The sequence below is a fragment of the Pygocentrus nattereri genome, chromosome 16 (assembly GCF_015220715.1).
Source record: "Pygocentrus nattereri isolate fPygNat1 chromosome 16, fPygNat1.pri, whole genome shotgun sequence".
NCBI lineage: Eukaryota > Metazoa > Chordata > Actinopteri > Characiformes > Serrasalmidae > Pygocentrus > Pygocentrus nattereri.
Window position 1 is genome coordinate 20,354,867 of NC_051226.1, and position 23,911 is coordinate 20,378,777.

At 39.1% G+C, this 23,911-nt stretch overlaps 1 protein-coding gene across 2 annotated transcripts in view; it reads left to right on the forward strand.

The window, feature by feature from the left end:
- The window catches only part of slc8a4a (solute carrier family 8 member 4a), a 115,813-nt gene that overhangs the window by 35,281 nt on the left and 56,621 nt on the right, over positions 1–23,911 (forward strand). For both annotated transcript variants that reach the window (XM_017698782.2, XM_017698780.2), the window contains 2 exons: positions 10,224–11,627; positions 13,739–14,253. In XM_017698782.2, coding sequence (XP_017554271.1) covers positions 10,299–11,627; positions 13,739–14,253 — 1,844 coding nt within the window. In that variant the 5' untranslated portion in view covers positions 10,224–10,298. The remainder of the gene's footprint in view (positions 1–10,223; positions 11,628–13,738; positions 14,254–23,911) is intronic.

A 23,911-nucleotide genomic window follows, 5' to 3' on the forward strand; every position in this document is an offset into this window, starting at 1 on the left:
ACACACAGTGCTATTTACACAGTAATGAGATGTGTTTGTGCTGAGTGCAGAATTCTTAGAGCAGACATGCTGAGCTAGTTTGATGTCCTACAAGCAAGATGCAAAATAAAAGGGGTCTTAGGGGGTCCAAAACCCACTAATTAACCTCATGGACTGCCTGAATGTCTCAAAATCAAAATTCTGGGGGATCCCTGGAAAAAAAAAACACTTATGATTTTATGCTATCATAATTGGGGAAAACAGAGTCACAAATACAAATTCAGGGTTCATTGCTTAACGTCTTCACCAACATTTGGCTAGCTTCTGTCTTAACTAACTAATATATATATACACACACACACACATACAGAGGTCAAACAGACCGCATCAGACACAAATGTAAACGAATGTGTCTACTAAGAGCTGACTAAGAGCAGAATAAATAAGGAAACAAAAACTTGAGGTTACATTAGACTGTAGTTAGGCTGATGCATTTTCAGCTGATGCATTTTGATGAAAAGTGTGAATGGATACCAGAGCACATCCAGATACAATTCAGAATGAAACATGTGTTAATGCAGCATGTACACAGCCTCTCAGAAACATTTCTCCTACATTCAGCACAAGTATAAATGGAATGTGTTTTCTACAACTGCATACAATTACATTTACAGAAATTCATCAGCTGAGCTCTGACTAGTAGGTGAGAGGATAAACAAGGCAACGCAAGATGGAGCGCTTTCTTGCCGTCTGCCCCCAGTGAAAGCATCCAAGCCCAATGTGACGATTCATATCTTAATGTGAAAAGATGTAAGACTAAATGGAAAGAGGAGTAAATGGGAGTCAAATGGAAACAATGTATGCATTGATGTACTTACATGAGAAAGTAAAATTGGATTTCGTCTAGTCACACTGGAGATGCATTTTAGTGAAAAGTGTAAATAGAATCTAAACATGTAAACAGCCTCTGAATGCTTGTAGCAGTAATGTAACTGACTGATTGTTAATTTGTTTTTCACCTGGTGAGTTTTATCGCAGATCTAATCAGATCCACTTAAACCTCCCAGTGAGATGCTGAAGGGGTGGTAAATTAGGAGTTTGTAAATCACTTAAAACTGGTTAGTTTAAGGAGTATGAAGACTTTCCCAGTTGAATTTGTAAGATCAGAGGAGACCAGGGAGTTGTAACACTTATGCTTAGCCTCTGAAATTACCTTTCATATATTATTACAACAAACCAATAAATACTTGAATTTATTTAATTTCCTGCTTGGATGTTTTTCCTTAGAAACCATTTAACATGATAGTTTAACATGATAGAAAAATGACACGAACTTTAATGGCAGTTTAATTGAAACTACTGTTAATTTGTCTCAAATTTAAAACAGGAAACAAGAACATTTAACCCACATTAGGATGAGTGCTTACCGAATTATAATCCAGTTTTATGTTTAACATTTTAAATTTACATTGAATTTACATTGAAATGGCAAAAAGTTTTTGATACCAGCACAAAACACACCAACATCACATCAGTGTCACTGCAGTGCTTAGAATGATCCACCACCCAAATAGTACCTGCTCTGTGTAGTGCTGTGGGGGTCCTGGTCATTAAAGAACAGGGTAAAAGGGGGCTAACAGTATACAAGGAAACAGATGGACTACAGTCAGTAGCTATAAAACTACAGAGTGCATCTATATTCCAAGTGGAGCTGATCAGATGGACATTGAATGTATACATGAGGAGGTGTACTTAATTAAGTGGACAGGAAAAAAATAGACTGGTGAAATATGTCCATACTTAAGCCCGAATGATATATCAGTTGGCTGGCTGATGTAAGTAAGAGAAAACAAGAGGTAATTAACAGAAATCAACACCACAAAGTTCTGCTGTTTATTTGAGTTTCAGATGTGGGACCATTGAAAATTGATAAAGCACTAAAACTATTGTAGTATAAGATCGAAATCTAAGACATAAAAAGAACGATATATTGTCCAAAATTATTGTGTATCAGAAGTTTTAGCTATTATCAATATCAGCTGCACATGCTCCATATCAGTCGGGCTTTAATTGATACAGACATGATCTTTTAGTTGTTGTTGCAAATTCACTTAAGTGGTTTTTGAAATGACTGCTTGCTTTAGGCATCTGTTGGCCTGCACAGTATTTCCCAGTGCAATGACAAAATGGCACTTTGAGTTTACAAGATTCAACGTCAGTTGGTTGCTCATGAATAAAATGTTACATCAACACAATTGCTGTCTTTAAGTTTACTTCTTTTCTCACAAGAATTTTTTGGATGTAGCACATTTTGTTCATGTGGAGATGATGTATACATTGGAATCAAGTAAATTCAGGGCAGTATGTGTGCAGTGTATGTTTGAGTATATGTGTGAGAGGTGAGACCGAGCTTCACAATCAAATCTTTAAGGCAGAACAGTTATAGCATACAAGCCTAATCACACTTTTTTCTCATTACCTGACCTAAATCTCATCATTACCATCAGCCTTCACTGTGATTACATCTGCTAAATCTAAGTCATGGTCACAGATCTTTGGATATGATTCTGAATAATGCTGCTAATCCATAATCCTTCAAGTCTTATAGCCTGAATAAGGATTGCAAAGCAAAACCAAATCCAAAACAGACCTAGATCCATCACTAATTAGACTGTCTCCAACCAGTTACCAGCAGTTCACTCCCATTCAGATCTAAGAAGGTTTTCCAGCATGGTGTTTTATGTTAAGTTGCCGTATGTGTTTATCCTCCAGGCCAGAAACAGTAGCTCTTGCTGGGCTCCCTGTGGCTCATCCCCAGGTTGGCTCACATGGCCTCAGGGCCTGAGAGCGCTCTTTGTCTCTGGCTCTGCAGCTGGACCAACTGCTGCGGCCAGTCTGCTCCAGCTCCGCCAATTAAAGCAATCGGCTGCTTGATGGAAGGCTTCTTAAGGTTTGGGTTATACTAAGGTCTGCTATGGTCATTCCCCAGACGTTACTGCTATGAGCAACGGAAATATACTCCCACAGATGAGCAGTCTATAGACCAGTAGTTAGCAAGTATATGCATGCAGGCATACTAGTGTACATCTTGTCAAAAAATCTTTTAGAAATTTGGATTAAGTTACATTTGTATCCAAATGATCAAATATTCAGTTCAGATCTTAAATTATTGAACTGTTATATAATTATGGAAATGAACACACCTCCTTTATGGTGTTGTAGAAAGCTTAAAGATTGAAGCTTTAGCATAGCTACAAAACACTTGTTAAGGTAGGCTATAGTCATTAGTAGCCTTAAAGGACAGTTGATAGATCTTAGACAGCCAACCAAACAGGATAGAAAATATTTTCTTAGATTTGGTGAAAAATTGTCTATAAAGTTATTCAGATACAAATTGATGATATTGTGCATATGTGCATATGAAGTAGTGCTGTCTTTATGATCACCCTGCCAGCCTGCAGGATCTTGCTTTTCAAATTTACTTCTCCCACCCAGACCAACTAAGTGGTTGAGAGGATCATCCAAAGCATCCATCTTTTTACATTTTCTCAGAAGTGTTGAATATGGGTAAGTGCACTAGGAGAGTGTGTGGTAGCAGTCAGGAACCTTTTTTCCAACACTAAGGGACATCTGCCTGGAGAATCACAGTGATGTGTATCTAAATGGGACTAAAATTATCAGACCACCGCTGAGCTCTGTAAAAAAAAAAAAGGATAGGTAATTCAGCCTGTAATTTTCTCAGGGGAGGGGAGAAGAAAACACTGACATGTATGTCTGTAGTCAAGACCACCTGTTGAGTCCAACAAAAGTCCAGAAATACAATTGTAAATTTACAATTTTATTAGGATTTTTAAATTAGCATATGAGTTTTATAAAAGCCTGGAATATGCTGCTATAGAAAATAAACATTTAAATAGGCTATGCAGTTATGCTTGGGTATACAAGAAGCATCCAGGTAAGGCTGTTTGTTTTGAGAATAGATGGGTTGAGGCTTGCAATTTTACCAAAAATGCATGAGCAAAAACCCAAGAGTTTTAAAATAACATTCCACAGCAAAAGATTGCGAGGACTTTAGGCATTTCACCCTCTACAGTGCATAATATCATAAAAAAATTCAAGAATTCAGATAAGTCTCTGTGCGTAAGGCAAAAGCCCAGAAACCACAACTGATTGAACGTGATTCGACTCCTCAGATGGCATTGCATTTAAACTGACATGCTTCTGTGATGGAATAACTGCAAAGGCTCAGGAAAACTTTGAAAACTGTTGCAAAAATAGTGCATCCACATCCATAATGGATGTTGTGTTCTCAGGGCCAAAGAAAAGGACCATCCAGGTTGTTACCAGCATAAAGTTCAAAGGCCAGTATTTGTAATGGTATGGGGGTATTAATGGTTAACTTGCACATCTGTGAAAAGATCATTGACTCTGAACACTTTTTGGAGCAACATATGTTGCATTCTAGACCCATGCTTATTTCAAAATGACAATTCCAAGCCTAATGTTGCATGTTACAATAGCATGGCTGCATAATCAGGCAATGCAAGTGCTAGACTGGCCTGTCTTCAGTCCAGAACTGTCTTCAATTTAAAATGTGTGCCTTATTAAGCTCAAAATATGACAACAAAGGCCCTGCACAGTTGTGCAGCTGAAGACTTATATAACAAATAATGGCCAAAAATGACCATTTTAAAACTTGGTCACTTTTAAATGTTTGTTAAGTGCCATTGAAAGGATAGATGATGTATCATAGTGGTCAACTTATACCTGTCCTAACTTTTTCGTTCAATCGTTTGTTTTGCTTTGCTTTTTGACTAGAGGATAGCTTTCTTTTTCATGTAAACCCAAAATGAGCCTGATAAAAGCCCTTTGCCTGGTAGACAATGACAAGTTCAAGGGTGTGCCTGTTGTAAAAGTATCTTGAAGATTATATGCCTAACCTGACTTGATGCTGGCTGATGTATTGTGTAGGACTTCACTGGGGATGGTGGCTCTGTTGGGGGAGACTAATAAAGGCTCGTCCGGATGGTGGGCAAGATGTGCCCTGGCCATTGACGGGCACACTGGCATGGTGCTGTCGTCAGGGATGCTGGGAGCAGCCCTGGCATTGCTAAAAATAGAGTTAGCATCGTGTGTGGCAGTAGTGGGGGGAGCGCAGTTCATGCTGACTGAGGGCGCCGTGCCCAGGGATGGAAGGGAGGAGACGAGAAACAAACAGAAATTCCATCAAAGTCACGGCATTGAGACAGGAGTCACCGGAGCATTAAGAGGCTGATGAGGATGTCACATAGATGTGCATCACATTATATCACATCACATCATACACACATTCAAAACATTGGCATGTGAACAGTGCTCAGTGTAATGGGAATGACGCAGGGCAATGGGAGTATTATTACTCATTTATTAATCTTAAGACTTATTCATCAACTACTGTAATTTATTCTGTAAGTACTATGAAACGACTATGTAAATTCTGCATTTATGGCAGTAAAAAACTGAACTGTGGGTCCATATATGGGCCCTTAACCTTGTTTTAAATGGTGTAACTTTCATAGAACTTTAGTTGCTTTAGACTTACATGAAACAGCATTTCACTTGCGTTACATAATGTAAAGCCTCCTGCAAGTCACTTGAAACTTGTTTAAAACTCAGCTGCAACTTAATTATCAATTATGAACAAGAAAATGAAAAAGAATGGTCATTGAAATAATGTTGCTTATTTGCTGGTTGGCAGCTAACGTTAATATGACAATGATTTGGCTTGTGCCAAAATTAATCCTGCTTTGTTAGTCTGCTGTATTACTATTCATTTTCTCCCAATTTTCTCATGAAATGAAATAAAAATATACAAAATTGGTTAAATAACATAGTGCAGCAAAAGAAACAGGCTAGCTGCTAATCTTGGTGATTTAGCATAATAAAAAAAATAGATGCACTACCTACATAAAAAAAGTTTCAGTATGTTAATTCAGCCTCAGGTGAGCTCTTGCTCAAGTGGAGGAGTTCAAGTATCTCGGGGTCTTGTTCACGAGTGAGGGAGCGGGAGATTGACAGGCGGATTGGTGCTGGGTCAGCAGTGATGCGGGCTCTTTACCGGTCTGTTGTGGTAAAGAAAGAGCTGAGCCATAAGGCAAGGCTCTCGATTTACTGGTCGATCTACTTTCCCACCCTCACCTGTGGTCATGAGCTTTGGGTAATGACCAAAAGAACGAGATTGCGAATACAAGCGGCCGAAATGAGTTTCCTCCACAGGGTGTCTGGACTCTCCCTTAGAGATAGGGTGAGAAGTTCGGTCATCCGGGAGGGACTCGGAGTAGAGCCGCTGCTTCTCCATGTCGAGAGGAGCCAGTTGAGGTGGTTCGAGCATCTGGTTAGGATTCCTCCTGGACGCCTCCCTTGGAAGGTGTCACAGGCAAGTCCACCCGGGAGGAGACCCCAGGGAAGACCCAGGACACGCTGGCGTGACTATATCGCCCAGCTGGCTTGGGAGCGCCTCGGAATCCCCCCAGGGAGCTAGTGGAAGTGGCTGGGGAAAGGGAGGTCTGGGCCTCATTGCTTAGAATGCTGCCCCCATGACCCAAACCCCGGAGAAGCGGAAGATGATGGATGGATGGATGGATGGATGGATGGATGGATGGATGGATGGATGGATGGATGGATGGATGGATGGATGGATGGATGGATGGATGGATGGATGGATGGATGGATGGAATTCAGCCTCAGGTTTTTGGGTTAAGAAAGTGGGGAATTAAAGTGTTGGCCCACTAGCGTTTAGCTTGCTCATCCTGGTTGTTAGCAGGTCTGATTACTGGCTGGCTAAATAAGGGGTTAAACATCAGGATCACTGAGCAACAGCCTGGCTTTCCTACATTGCAGGACATCCAGGGTGGAAGATCAGAGAATACTCAGCAGCTTAAGGGGCCTGGAGATAATGATGCTAGTAAGTGTTGTGTACGTATGAGTCAAAGAGACAAATGCATTGGTCAACCCCAGCATGACCCGGGCTCTTATGCAAACATGTCTGCTGGAATTCTTCAAAGAAGTATAAGGCACCTCGGACTCTGTGCTGTGCTGCATCCCAGTGATGGGATCACAGTCATGGCAGACAGACTGAAAGACAGGACTTGACAGCAGATGAGGACAATACTTTGTAAGATATTTTCACATACAAAATGCAATGTAAAAAAGAAACTTTTGAGAGAACTTAAAATATCCCAGCAACATTAACATCATCTTGACAGCTGCTTTTGTAGTCATTCATATGAAGGTTAATTTGTTTAATTTGTTTAGATTTGTTTGTTCATCCTGTGTTAGGTTGCCAATAATATATAGCATATATAGCATTTATATATAGCATTTTTGGTTTTGAGGTTGGACAGTAAGGTTCACCTTTTCCAAAATACTGAAGACCATAAAGTACTCACAAATATCCCACAAGCCTGAGGATGCAGCCTTGAGCCTCCAGGACTGTAGGCACTGCCATACTTAATAGAGACAAGCTTGGGGTTTGGAAAGGACTAAACTGGGTGAAAAGTAAAAATGTTACTCGCTTAAGTCCTGAGGGGATGTAAGGATGGCAATAGCCCAAGAAGGGCTATAATGTAAAATTTATGAGATTTTTATGTAATATTGATGTCCTGTTCATCGTGACAAGTTATGTAATACTTCATACACAGTATGCACTCTTGGTTTGCAATCAGTTTTATGTAATCAGATTATAGAAATGAAGAATTTATCACCCAGCACTCATTTAAAAAATGTGTCACTTTATGCATCCGTGAAACTACTACATGATTACAAGCTGGATTTCTCCAGCATGTGTTGAGAAAATGATCAAGTTGTTTTGCATGCTTATGTATATATAGCCCAGTAAAATTGTAAGCAATAATTCTGCTAGATTCTGTTCTTTTTATGTGTACTATAAAACAGTTACTGATCTACAACTTTGGGGGAAAAGAGCGGCTCCATGAATCTCGAAATGATTTTAGCTACAAAACCAGAAATAATCCAAACACAATTAGATAAGATTACACTTTTGGAGTAATCAAGAAAATTACATTATGTTGCCCAGCACTGACACTCTGTGTGTGTAGCTTGTTAAATGCCATGAGCTGCCTATGTGTGTACAGTCTGTCAGTGTTAATCATGTCCTCTATACAACTGACCGACCTACCCACTCATACACAGACATGAAACTCTGGCTCATGTATCTGTGAGCCGTTCTGTACTGTTGCGGTGACTCTTCCTGTGGCTTTTGTCTCCCAGGATGAATCTTAAAGATTGGAGCTTTGGGCGGTCTGATTACTGATGCAAGGGTGAAGTTAATTTGAATGTACAGTATGTATGAGTTCACCTTGTAGAAGAAGGTACATATTTAATTTGTGCCTTCAGCAAGGGGAAGAATAGGAAGAGGATAACTGATGCGCTGCGTAGCCTGCAATGCACAACAACATCAGTGCGACCTTAAGCCTGGAACTCTAAGCTTATGATTCAGTTATTTCAAAACATATAATTCAGTAACTCCCATCTGATTTTTTTTGTAACTGTTTTAAAACTAATGTGTAAGTTATGTAGGTATGAATGAGGAACTGTGGAAGCAAATATGGACACACAGCCTCGCTATTTGCACTAACTCTGTCTAGTAATAATGTGACCATAGCACACCATAACCTATTTTTGCTGTAATTTTAACACCTTCCATTGGGGACACCAGCACTGGAAGAAGCTGTGTTCAAGGGAAAATTAGAGATTAAGGTTATTTGGTATTAACTATTACATAAATTGGCTCAATGTTCTGTTCACTCCACATAAGTATTAAGAATAACAGTTGTTAAAGGTAAATTATCTTGGACAATAGAACAATGTTGGTAAAGGGTAGTGGATGATTAAGAATGCGGTTTGATTCACCATCTGGGTAAAAAGGATATTTGCACACTATTTTGTATCATTTCAAGTTTGTTTTAGCATTCTAATTTGGCAAACATTTTTTTAACATTTTAATCCCACCAGCAGGCTCAAAGTTTTATAACACCCTTCTATAACATAACAATAGCTTAGCCAGTTTGCTTTGAAGTCCCTGTAGTTACTGAAAAATAAGCCTTAGTATATAGTAAGCCTGGGATTTTCAGGGATTAAAAAGAGTTGAAGAGAGTATGTTTATCTAAATGATTATGTACTGTCCATTATTATTGTCTTAAAAAAAATCTCCTTCAGATTAACTTAAATAGTTTCAATAAAAATAGAAATGTTCTTTTTATAGTTATGTGGACAAATTACTTTTAAAAAAATGCAATATACAAATATAAGCAAGTGTGGATGTAAGCCATAGCAGAAACAAATCAAACAGAGTGGTTAGTAAGAATGACCTCCAGTACAGCTTGGAAGAAAGCAGAACCATTCTATTGCTGAAATGTAGGCTAATAGTGCAGAATCAGTGTGAAGAAATAGTATATAATAGCACTTAATTCTGTAGGTGTAAATAACATGATGTTACTTTAACCACAAATTATAAACAGTAAAGTCATGCTATTTACTCAGAGAGTACATAGTAACACCATTCTGTTTGCACTAGTTTAAATAGCATCTGCTTTTTAATTTTTTTTTTATTTTTAACAAGCTCTCACCAACTTTAACTCAGCACTTGGACAGGCACCACACTTACTTCACATCAGTGGCCACTTGTAGTACAAGGGGTGGTGTGCGATGTAGATATTCGGTCAGATGGCATTTTCTACCATCTATAGTTTGCTACCATGAATCCACTGTGAACACAGAGTTGAATGTTATTGGTTTGAAATATCAAGCATTTGAAAGTGTGTTACCGCTATGGCTTATAAACAGCTTTGTCTGACTTTTTTGGGGGGCTTGAAAAGGGAAATAAGTCAGGTCAGTGATTTCTGTTAAAGTTCTATTAACAAATGTTAACCATCTTACCTCCAAAGGATTATTCCAAGGAACTTCACTTGACCTAATAAACAATGTAATGAGAGGAAATGGCAAGACCAAGTGCACAAGCACATGTTAACACAGGCATCTGGTCCTGCAGGGAAAGAGTCCAGAACAGTTTGGTGATTTCTCTACTCCTACACATGTATTAAATCTGATGGCACTGAGTAGTCAAATCTCAAGCTGTGTTTGACTCTGGCCCTCAAAAACCGAAATTCATTGTCTGATTCCTGGTTTAAAGGGTTACATTTAAAGTTTGCTGTTTTCTGTTTTTTTTTTTTTCTTCAATTTCATAGGTGTTCCATAGTGGACCCGACTGCCACGTTTTTAAGAGATCTTTCAGTGGATTCTGTCATCAACACAGCAACACCATGCTTCACATATGTCTCAGATTTCCTCCTTACTCTTTCGCTCCCTGCCTGTCCACAGTCCTCCTCTTCCTCTTGGGTCTTACAGAGCCCTTGCAGGCCAGCTCTGATATGTACCAGAGCCCTCCAGGGAATTGTTCTGGCAAGTCCAGCTGCTCTGAGGGCGTGGTGCTCCCTGTGTGGAATCCCCAGAATCCCTCAGTGGGTGACAAGGTGGCCCGTGCCATCGTCTACTTTGTTGCTCTGATCTACATGTTCTTGGGGATGTCCATCATTGCTGACCGCTTCATGTCTTCCATCGAGGTCATCACCTCGCAAGAGAAGGAAATCACCATCAAGAAACCCAATGGAGAAACCACCACGGCCACTGTGCGAATCTGGAACGAGACAGTTTCCAACCTGACCCTCATGGCTTTGGGTTCTTCAGCTCCAGAGATATTACTGTCAGTAATTGAGGTTTGTGGGCACAATTTTGAGGCTGGGGACCTCGGTCCCAGCACCATTGTGGGCAGTGCTGCTTTCAACATGTTCATCATCATCGCCATCTGCGTCTATGTCGTGCCGGATGGCGAGGTTCGAAAAATCAAACACTTGAGAGTCTTTTTTGTGACAGCAGCATGGAGTATCTTCGCCTACATCTGGCTCTACCTGATCTTGTCCGTTTTTTCTCCTGGTGTGGTGGAGGTTTGGGAGGCTGTGTTGACCTTCCTCTTTTTTCCTATCTGCGTTGTCCAGGCCTGGGTCGCAGACCGCCGCCTGCTGTTCTACAAGTACGTTCACAAACGCTACCGGGCTGACAAGAACCGTGGTATCATCATTGAGACTGAGGGGGATGGAATGTTTACCAAGATGGACATGGAGATGGATGGGCAGGGGGCCAATTCCCACCACAAGGAGGTGCTGGATGGCATGCTGGCAGGTGTGGAGGAGGGCGGGGGTGGAGGAGCTGGTGGAGGAGGTGGAGAAGAAGAAGAGGCACGGAGGGAGATGGCACGTACCCTGAAGGAGTTGAAGCAGAGGCATCCAGAAAAGGACATGGAGCAGCTGATTGAGATGGCTAACTACCAGGTTTTGGTTCAGCAGCAGAAGAGCAGGGCCTTTTACCGTATCCAGGCCACGCGTATGATGATCGGGGCAGGAAACATCCTGAAGAAGCATGCCGCAGATCAGGCCAGGAAGGTGGTGAGCTGCCATGAAGCCAATGCACAAGAAGAAGACCCTCATACCATCTACCTTGAGTTTGAGCCCTCACACTACCAGTGCTTCGAAAACTGTGGTTCCCTCAAATTGGCTGTGGGCAGACATGGCGGAGACAGTGGCTGCACAGTGAAGGTAAACATTAACTTTGTTGCGAAAACATTTATACAGTTTGCTGTGCGTTTGTTTTTTAATGGCCATTAAGAAAATATTAGCCTTTAAATTCTCTGAGGCATCCTGGTAGTGAGAATGGGCTCTCAAAGCTATTAGTGCATCACTCGATTTTAATGGAAAATTATGGAGATGAGTTACATTATACAGCACTACTTACTTAGCATCATGTGTAATTCTCTAAAGTGAATTATCTTTCAAGTATTTAACCTATTACATCCACCACAGGAAATCAGTCTAAATATTATGAAAAGACAAGAACATTTGAATTAATGTTGTGAAAATTGGATTAAAAGATCTGATATTTGATGAACAGTTTACTCAGAGGTGAATGTTGTTTTTAATCATATTCAAGCTGGCTTATATATTTCAAACAATTTACACAATGTAAAAATCCTTTTTCATAAACTTACACAGACAGTTTTAAAACATTGTTGTAAGTTAACAGAGAGATCACTGTACAGTGATAACACAGATCACTAAATATAGAACAGCAGCAATATAACTAATTTCATCTGTGGGTGTAGTATTATTACTGCCAGTACAGAAGGCTCTTATGTGCACATTATTGCCTGTCATTACCTAGCCATTAACTGCCTGCTGAGAGAGGATCATGAAGAAACAAACCAACAGAAACCACAGCTTGCTAAATTTCACTGGCATTTTTCCATTGTCAGTTATCATTGTTACTAAAAGATACAGCACATGTGAAGCATGCTGGCCAAGACAAATGATCTGAGATCGTAATTTCTGTATGATTAGACATTTTTCTGCCAAGAGTTATTTATGATGATTTGTTTTGCGTATCCCTTCTGTCTTTGCTTAACCTCTAATGTAAGTTAATGCGATGAAATTTTATTTGTCATTTTAGACCAACTGTATTGGTTCATTAAGCATTAAAATTACAGCGTTTCATGTGTTCGTGCGGATACATGATTTTGATATAACGGCAACAATATGATTTTGAGGAGATGTCAGTGGGCATATGTGGCCCATAATACACTGCATGTGAAAAGCATACTTTGGGTAGCCGAGCAAAGGTTATTGAAGACACACACAAAATTTTTCAATCAAGTTTCACCTTACCCCAAAATCAACTGGCCAAAATTATTTTAAGTTACATGGAAAATAATTTCAATTTAGACAAATGATTATCAACTGCAAAATTATCACAATAAAGAATATTCTCATAATCCAAATTCAGTTCCAAAGTACTACATGGGCTTTACAGGGCCTTATAGCTTTCTTCTTCCATGATGGTAATATAATTACCCCATAAATACCAACAAGGAGCTTCTAATAGTTCCCTGTGTTCATTTTATCAGAAAGCAAAATATTTTCAATCTGTCGCATTAGAGTTCTTCTTCTAGTACACCTCATCCAACCAGAGAGTAGATCTCATGTATTGTGGATTCTGTGCCTCATTTGCAAGTGCCCTATTATTTTTTTACCAGAGATATAATGTTTTCAAATAGTGTTCAAAGTGTGTATGTAGTTAGTGGTGGTAACTGGTAATATTCAGTTTGTACAGGCTATAACTCTGTAATCTTTTCTGTTGTATATCTATTTGAATTTAGAATGATGAAGAAAATACAGGTGAAGCAAAAAATATGTGGCACTTGAAAGAAAATGGAAGAACAATAATTTGCATAATATAGGCACTTATTGAAATTATCACAATGTTCGATAATATCATTTATTGGCCCAAGACTAGTCCAAGGTTTACTTTGTTACTTTTGTACTGGAGCTACAAGGATGATGTGATAAAAAGTAAAGGAAGTCACCCAAATCACCCAAAATCTTTGCAAAATCACTGAAGAAGCAAACCTCCACCAAACAGTTGATCAGCTGTATTAAGAGAAAGGGAGGCATTGCGTTCCTTTAATTGTTCAGTGAACCATTTCTGTACGGAGTAAGCTAAACTGTCCCAGAGTCCCTGCCACTGTTGTTGATCTTGTTTGAAAGCCTCTGTTGTTGAACCAAAACTACCCTGCCAGTTACTGTTATTTCACTGAAGTCTCTGAGCTCTCTTGGTCTGTAGCAATGCATCGCAGCTCTACACTCTCTTCCCCTAGGTGGACTACCGCACTGAGGATGGCACAGCTAACGCGGGCTCAGATTACGAGTTTGCTGAGGGCACACTGGTCTTCAAACCAGGTGAGACCATAAAGGAGCTGACGGTTGGCGTGATTGATGATGACATCTTTGAAGAAGACGAACACTTCTACGTTCACCTTAGCAACCCGCGAGTTGTCCACAGGGCCGAGGTCTCCGTCCTGGATCCCAATGCTGTTGCCCCTGGCAACAGCCTTTTAGGCTCCGTCCCTGTCCAGCCCAAAGCTGCACTGGGCTCCGCCCATACTGCCACGGTGACCATCTACGATGATGACCATGCAGGTATCTTCACGTTTGAGAGTGCATCCACACGTGTGAGTGAGAGTGTAGGCGTCATGCAGGTGAAGGTGCACAGAACGTCTGGAGCGAGGGGCAAGGTTGCAGTGCCTTACCACACCACGGAGGGCACTGCCAAGGCTGGAGAGGACTACGAAGAAGTGGCTGGAAAACTGGAATTCCTTAATGACGAAACTATGTAAGTTTCTGAAGCTTTATATGTTTATTAGTTTCTTGTTGATTTATTAGGTGACATATTACACTGTTTGGAATGTTAACTGGTGGACCTACTGTTGGTAAACTCATGATTTTCCAGTTAACCCAGATGTGGTCAACCAGCAAAGACATGTTTGGTGTCCAAATTGTCTCTTCTTTTAAAGCACTCAAACCACATCCAGGTCTTTAGTAAGTTCACACAGACTTGTCAAATTTGTTTGGGACACAGGGTTACTTACTGTGAACTGAAAATAAACAAAACTTCACTATGCAACAACTGTGGTTAGCCAGTTCATTCAATAGATGTCAAAATTTGTTAGCAATTTTTGTTTTTTTATATAAATAAGTGTTAAAGTTTTCTAACTGAAGATATATATTTTAACTATAGAAACAACATGACCATAATCCAGTATCCAAATGCCTGCATGATGTCTGTAAAAGTGAATGGGAGCTGAATTGCATACAGTCATACCTGAGACATTATAAAGGAGGAGGAGACAGTTGACTGGTAGTTTACGGGGCAAATCCTGCTCTTCAATTAAAAGAAACGTTAATATGGCATTCAGTTTCAGGTTTTAAGGTCTCTATTCAAAGAGACAGGAACCTTGTCTAGTATGACTGAAAATTGCCAAGGAAGAACTGGAAATTATTTGAGAGACATTTTGAGTAAATAGTTACTAAAAAGATTTAGGTGATTATTGACTTCTAGTGTTTGTTAGCAATATTAGTCTAATAGCTCCAGTGCTAACCTAAAGAAACAAAATTTAAACACCAGACATAGTCTAAGCTGAATGACTACTCTGGAGTAAGTGTGAATTTATGTAAATTAGTTTTTTCAATGGAGCATTCCTTTAAAGCTGTAAAAATGCATGTTCTGATGCATTGGTCTTTAGATGCTGCTAATATATTTCATTAATTTGAGCTCAGTAAAGTGGTATTGAATTATTTCTAAAAGAATTGGAGTTGAATGGAAATGAGAGGTCAAAGCTTTATGCCCATATGGATTATTTATAAATACAAAAGCTGGAGCAAATTTATCTGTGGTTGAAGGTAATCCATTTAGTCTGGCTTGAAATCTATATCAGGGGAAAGATTTTTACAATTCTTTTGCAGCTCCGCCTAAGCATTATCTCAATAATCCATCTTTTGACCTTTTCTGGTCCCTGAGATGGAAAATGATAGTGAATGGGATTTGTGTGAAAGACACATAAGGGTGATGGCAGATTCACTTCTGTAGGGCTTTGCCTGAGAGAGAGAGCTAAGCAGAGTAAGTGAAGGGTGAGGACTGGAGTAGAGCCGAGAGAGAGAGATAGAGAGAGAGAGAGAGAGAGAGCGAGCAAAGCAGAGATAAACACACTGAGACTTTTCGTTAGCTGCGTATCAGTATGCTGGCAAACCTGTGCGTTAAGCTCAGCAGTTGCTGCAGGCTGATGCGCCACCATAGGACAGAATATTCTAGAATGTGAGGTTGCCAGTTAATGGCTTAAATGGTTCGGAGATTGTGCTTTATATTACCCCTTGAACATTCACAGATCCATCTAGATACTGAATAATAAACCATCTGTAAATGTTAAGTGCCCTTGATATCCATGTAACCAACACTGGAGGTGCCCAGGTAAGTACAGAACAACCAACGTGCTAGATTTACACTATATGTCACTAGTGTTCGGGAGCTTTTTGTTTTTGTGAAGAGGCTAAAACACTATGTGTTAAGAGGCTTTGCTGGTTTTAGGGCCACCTACTGCAGATTGGTATGCATTCAACACCATGATATTGTCCCGTATCATGACGCTACAGTACCAGATAATATTTAAGCTTGGATTAATAAGGTTAATGCACCTGTGCTTCCTGAGTACTGATATTTTATGCATAAAGAATGCCATACTCCATAGCAACCCATTCATTTTGGACTCAAAACCAAAGAAAAAACTGCACAAACAGTGATGCATTCTGCAAGGATTAAATTCATAGACAAGCAATCCACTTACAGGATTTTTTATTGTTATTGGAACATATCTGGTTTGTGATAAGAACCAAGAGAGACAGTATCTGATTTGTGTTCAGTTTAATTTTGTATACACGCTGTAGCGAGTACCTAGTTAAGTACACTGTGCTGTCATGGTTTTTGCTTGGCATTAGTAATGCATTACAGCGATGTGATTGCTTTACTCTGAAATATTTTTTTTCCCTGAAACAGTTAAAATTCTTGTAGTCACATTGCAATTTTGACTTTTACAAAGAATTTGCGTAACGCATTTAAGACACATATTTCAACCCTATGTATTATGTATGCCTGTGCTTGTGCATAGTTTGCATGCTTGAACTACCTGTGTCAGCTGAATGCACAACATTCATTGCAAATATGACCAAAGCAGAGCAAGCATGGACAAAAACTGCTGTAAAATTAACGAGCAATGAATGGATGAAGATTGCCATACTGAAGAGCCCCAACCTCACCAAAACAGGCCAGACAACATTGTTACATGTTTTTCTTACAATGCAGCCATTTTTGAAACATTTCTACTGGCTTACAAAGAACCATCCATTCATAATCTTAATAAAGCCTGACTGGCTTTGTATTGCTCAGAGTAAAGGCAGGGAGAGTGACCTTTTAAATAATGTTTACTGTGATTGGCCATTAGATTCTAAATAAAGTACCGAAAGCACTATTGCATTTTCCCATGTACTTTCCTTAACCAATACTGGAGGTGCCCAGGTAAGTGCAGAATAACCAATGTGCTAGATTTACACTCTATGTCACTAGATTTTACAAGTACAATACAAAGACTGCTTGTTTTTATACAGATTGTAAGTGTTCAGGAGCTTTTTGTTTTTGTTGCACATTTACATTTTGCCTTCAGCAGTTTAGCCCTGCCCATTCACTTTGAAGTTATAAGCAGAGTTTCATCCTGGACTGCTTTATGAATTAGGCACATCATAGGGCAGCCAATCAGAACAGATCTCATTTACATATGTGAGTCTTAAAAGTACAGTGACAAAAACTGCCTGTTGAATTCTATTAAGAGAGTGTAGAAAATGGTCTTGTAAAAAGCCTCGTAAGAAGCATTGGTAAATAAAAACCAGTAATGAGAAGTAATGAGTAGTGGGGTAGCTTTTTCCAGGAAGTATTCAGTAAAAAAATCCAATTACAGTTTGAGAAAAGTAATTAGTGATGTGTAATGGATTACTTTTTGGAGTGGCTACCTCAGCATTCACTAAGGAGTCGTCTACAGCTCTGTTCATCATCATTTTTTGAAATGTAATTTCATTTCATGTCACTTTTGGGTGCTAGTTTGTGTACTGTAAACATTAACCAGTCAACACTGGAAACACTAACCAGTCGATACATCACCCAGCTTCAGAACCACCTAGACTAGAGATTATAGATAGTGCATCATTTTGGAAGAATGCACATGTGAGAGAGAGGACTCTTGCATTGTGGCAGTCTACAGAATGATAACGAGATAGATGTACAGGTGAATGAAGAGGATAGATGGGTTCAGCAGAAGTGATGGAGCAGTGAAATGAAGAGGAGCGAAGGATGGAGTGCAGGTCCAGCGCGTGGGCTGAGAAGAATTAAACACCGTTGTGATGATAAAGCAAGAGGGATGATTTGGAGAGAGGAGAGAAGAGGTGAGAGGCAGGTGTGCGGGCGGAGGAAAGGTAGAGCGAGGGAGAGAGAGGAGAGAAAGAATGATTTGTTTGAGCAGTTAGCCCTCAATGTTCAAAGCGTTGGTTGGGAGTGAAGAGGGTGAAAAGAAAGTGGGGTTGTGTGTGTGTCTGTGCGTGTGTGTGTGTGTGTGTGAGTATGAGCCGTGATGGAAACACTGTAAATCATGCGTTGTGTGTGTTATGTAATGTTCACCATCACATCATGCGTTCAACTCATCAGTGTGTGTCTGTGTGCGTGCGTATCTGTGTGTTTCTGCATGTGAGACGGGGGCATGGTGGAAGAGAGTGTGTGTGTGGGAGGTTTGAGTGGATAAGCCTGTAAGTGTGTGAGAGTGCTCAGTTGATTGTACTGTTATGTATGTACTGATACTGCACAGCTTTCAAACATGTTTGCAGATGTAATATGAAATATGTTGAATACTGTATCCATATGCATACATCAGTGCAGGTCAGTTTTCTTTGATCCTCAAAGAAAAGGATGCATCCTTGGCACTCAGTACAAAGTAATAAAATTAACCACTTGAACTTGAGTCACAATCACAGAATAAAGCTTTATTAAATTAGATTTCAGGATATGTAAAGTCAGAGCTAGTCTTGGCTGAGCCATAACAGTTTATGGTGTTTTTCCAGCAAGCAGTGCAATACAGTACAGTTACATTTCAATGATCTTTTTGAGTGGAGTTTGAAGTTTGAGTTGGTAAAAACACAATCATTGCAGAATTGTCATTTCTTGAAACAAGTAAATGATCTGCCAGTGGAATTACACTTTTGTAAGATCAAATGTAAATAAGTAAAAATGTCTAAAAAAAGAAATAGACATAGAAAAAAATGCTTTTATTGTTAGAACAATCTCATGAGAAATTAGATATATTAACTACATTTAAGATGTTTTCACTTGCTAAGATTTATTGGAGTGCAAGCTAACTAAGCTATAGTCATCCACTAAGCAGGGCATAATAATACATTGTGTAGAAGACAGAAACTGCTTTTGAATAACGAAGGCAGTTTAAAACAAATTAAATAACTCTTTATTTGGTCCACTGTAGATGCTTTGTAAATGCTCTTTGTAAAAGTCTTTCAATAAGTAACACACACACACACACACACACTCACACACTCACTTTCTAAGCCGCTTCTCCTTCAGGGTCGTGGGGGGGCGGTGCTAGACCCTATCCCAGCGGTCACTGGGCAGAAGGCAGGATACACAATAAGTACTCAATAAGTAACATTCAACTAAATATCTATGCATCAATTGATCTTCAAGTTGAGTGTTATTTTGATGGTCCACTCAAGATGCTTTGTAAATTCATAGTTTTAAGTAACATGTAACAAGTAACTAAATGTCTATTAAATGCAACTGAACTTCAAGTTCAGTGTGAAAAAGTTTATTAAATCTATCCCTAAACCTTAAACCTGACCTTAAGCGCAAAGCAGAACATCTACTCTTAACCGTAACACTAATGTTGTTGATAATCAACTGAACATCAGAACATTTCTTAATGAATTAAGTATCTGTAGAGCATCTCTATGGGAGCGCCCAAATAAAGTGTGACCACAAATTAAGTTTAGAAATTTCTTTCTCCATCTGCTACAAATTGTTGGGCTCCATGAGCTCAAACCTCTGCACATGCATATTTAAGCCTATTGTGTCAACTTTTGACAGCATCCACTTTTTTACTACTGTGGCATTTCTAAAACATGCTAGCTCAGCAGAATCACTGCATGTGGCTTTTCACATTACACCAAATGCAGAGTTTTGCATGAGTAATCATGAGAATCACACAAGAAAACCAGAAAACCCCACATACTTTCATAGATCTTTTATCTGATGGGAATCAGGCACAGGTACTCTACCAGGGTACAAATAGTTCTGAGTTCTGATTGGTAACTGCGCTGTGCTGTACCATATTGTGAGATGGAAAAATGCCTTTACAGCAGTGTTTCTTAATTCTATTCCTGGCAACCCACTGCACTGCACTGTTTCAAGTATTCCTTGACTCAGCACAGCTGATCCAGCTCATTAACTGATCGAGCCCTTTTTGAGCTGGATCACCTGTGGTGGGCAAGGGAAGCAAAGAAGGAGGAAACTATATAGTACTGTGTGCTGCCAGCAGCAGGATCAAAAAATGCTGTTCTGTAGTGCTTATTGCAGTGTAATGAGACTGGAAGGTTACCTGCATCTGGTAACCTCTGGTACAGTACAATTTCATAGGCTATGTCTGTGTGAACATGTACTTATTGGCGCAAACACATCTGACAGATCAAATTGATTTCCAAGCCTAGATTTTAGTTTTGAAGTGCCATCAAGATAATTTATGTAACCATAAGGATAGTGTTTCTCTAGAATAAACTGCCTTTTGTTTGGGTCTTTCCAAGCCTAACAATATCAAACCTACATATAAACTGTTACTGAGGGCCAAAGGAATGAAATAAGGTCAGTCGCAATCATGAAATTATAGTTAATGATTAATTGCCATATAAATAATTATGATTTAAATGTCTTCTTGTTTAGTGTACGTGATTGTTAAAATATGAGTGACCAAACTGGCTAATTAGGTAATTTGCTTCCTAGTTGCTGGTACTTACTAGCTATCAACTAATCACAGACATGGTCTCAAGTACAACATTACTCACCTCTGCCCTGTAAACATGTTACAGCACTAGCCAGCTGTTAGAACTTCTATTGTTTTCATAAGACCCATGACATATCTCAGAAAGTGCCCTTTTTGCTTTGTTTTATTTTTTTCTATTAGTTTATTGTGCTTTAAACATTAATATAAAAAGTAAATTATTGCAATCAGCTTAACTCGTTAACTCATATTTTTGTCTGAAATGGCATGCCACATGTTTTGGGCTATAGTAATGAGTTCAGTCTTATTTGGAAGGTAATACTCAAAGGTTTTTTTGCCATCCATCAGAATAATTGTATGAGTTCCTGACACAGAGTAACAGAAGCAAAAATGGAGGAGTTAATTTCCACCTTACTGATAATTGTTCCTGAAGACCACATGTTTTGTATTATGATGTGTATAGCGACATGGCTTTGAAGGAAAATGCCCACAGATTTACTAGCGTTTGCTCATTCAGTGCTTATGTTGCAAATGAGACGATCTTAACTGCTGAGAATAGTGGATCATAAAAGGGTTAATGGGAATCAAATCCTGAGATTTCAAGCTTTCTAGTGACATATTGCATCACAGTATTGCTGGATGCCTTGGTTTATAAAAAATGCAGTGATAGTGGGCCAGTCATCAAGATATTGTGACAGACCTACATGGAATTAACTTTGTTCTAACCGGTGTAGGAAGTTGGTTGGACTGGAATGCAAGAATGAAATTAAAATATTAGTTCTCCCACCTGTTGCATTGCCCTTTCCTCATCATATGCCCCAAAAGATTTTTGCTTTAACCCACGTCTGTCCTCAACATCCAAACGAAAGCCAGAAGTGAAATAAAAAAATAACGTGCCTACAGAAGCATATACTCCTCCTGGTAATAAGTGTCGTAAATATGCTTAGGTGAAATCCTTTGGCTTCCAAAGGATGCACCAAGCTACTTACTCTCCAGCTGTGTTTCATTGTGATCCGCTGAGCTCATGAGAAGAAAAACTCTCTGTAGGCCTGTGTCTCTGGGGCTGCCATCTCCAGGGAAAGATTCAGGCTTGTACTTCACAGGACCTTCAAATGGTAACAGAGTGGCACATATCAGGAGGTGCTTATAAAAGAGTAAATATCCCATAATTATCCATATCCTCCAGCACTGGAACACTGTCAGATTCATCATCATAGCTTAGTCTGACTGTAAACGTGTGCTGTGATTTAAATAATGCTGCTTACCCTCAAGGATTAGGCCACAGTGTCAGATATATGTATTACAAAAGTAGAATGTGGATATGTATTACTTTACTTTTACATTGTTCTTGTTTATTACTGACTTGAACTATAACACATGGTGTGTTACTATATAAAGGAAAATGATGTGCATTTATTTTTTAGCATTTAGCTTTTACCTGGTTCCCATGTCTTGGGGTGTAAGGGTGAAAACTAAGCATTTTCTAAAGGGTCTGTAGACATTATTAGTGTGTATTGTCACTTTATATTTTCATTCACAAATCTTCAGTAACCCGTATTCCACACCAAAGCATCCCAATATAACAAAATGTAATGTACAGTTATAGCAATAATTGTGTATTATATAATTACAATAGAAAAGGTAGTAAAAACAGTAGTAAAATAGTAATGACAGTAAAGAAAATAAAGAAGCCCTTAAGTTCTAGGTTGAATCATGTAAAATCCTTTGCCTAGTTCAGATATGTTAAGTTCTTGACAGGGCTTGGCAGTATGACAATGTTTATCTCTATTATGATAAATAACATAACTGAGCAAGTTTTAAACGTTGTAAATGGGCTTGCAAGAAAAAGTGTTCTTGTGGGATCCTGTTTTTTCAGTGTATCAAATGAGAGAAATGTACCATAAATGAATTTATATATATTCCTCTTGCATGGTTTAAATACAGAATCCCAATTGAGTCTTTCAGGATTCTCATAAGGGGAAATGAATAAAAATGTAAGCCTATGTGTTTAGCTTTTTGGACAGTGACACAGGTAGGACAACTGATATTATCTCACTTATAATTAGGAACCTTGGAAGAAAATTGTTTAACCTAAAGTCTCGCTAACAGTACATTCAGAGACTTTGGCTTTGTCCCCTTTAACTCATTAAAGTGTACCCCCAGTGTTGTGTTAGTGGTCACATTTGGCATACAAATGGATCAGCATGTTTTATGTGGGCTATTGTGTTTTGTATTGCAAAAAGAAACACAAGGTTGCCTTTATTGTTGGAAGCACTGCAGTAATTTTGGCTCAGGATTAAAGCATTAAATGATGCTTTTAATGGGCAGATACCTTGTATTTCCAGGTAGATTAACCATTGGGAATTTATAAGGGAAGTGGGCATATTGTAAAGCCTGTGACAGCTGATTTATGATAAAAACTTTCTATCTAGATAATTAACCAAACATTTTATTCTATCTAGGATGGTGGAAATAGATTAATTCGAGTTTTTTACATAAAGTCTTTGGCAAATAATGATACCTGTAGTAATGCCTGAGCTGTTTGAATGAGTCATGATTACATTCTCATGGTACAAATTGGTCCAAAAATGCAGGCTGGTCTTTAATCACATCATAACAAGTCTTTGCTGCTGTTTTTTTAATATATTGCAGAGCGTATTGTAATAAGTAGCAATATCATCACAATGTGCCATTTTGTCTGCCGTAGTTCACACTTTGAAAAAACACGTGTGATGTAGAGCCTCTAAGTAATACTGGAGTTTACTGTATTTAAGGGTCAGTACAATCTGGAAAACAAAGGGCTAGTTTCCCTGGGCTCTGATCTGAGAAAATGCTATTAATATATACTCTGACTCATATTAGTTTGACTATTAGATGACAGTGAATCTGGAAAATAAAGGGAGTAGAATGCAAATACTGGAACATAACCTGAAATTTTAAAATTCTAATCTTGTTCCTTCTATTTTGCGCTCTTTGTAGAAAAACATTTTCACATGCTGCTGTTCATGAGTACCCCCCTCCTCAGCTCCTCCACCCCTGGGGGTCCATGTCAGTGATTTCTGCTGACCAGACAGCTGAACCACCTATGCCAAACAGCACAACAGAAGCTTAACTCACTTATTCCCCTGGCAGCAGAATTCAAGAGAGCTGACACCAGACAGCAGGAGCTCAGGGAGCGCTCTGTCTGTGTGTGTGTATGTGTGTGTGTGTGTGTGTATGTGTGTGTGCCTGCATGTAGAAAAATCTAGCATTTCGGATAGTTAATGAGCATAACTTAGGAATTTGTGGCTCTGTGGGTTTCATTTCAAGTATACAGTACTGTGCGAAAGTCTTAGGCACCTAAGACACATTTTCAAGATCTATTTATTTGTGTAGTATGTGTTTAATATTTGAATAAAC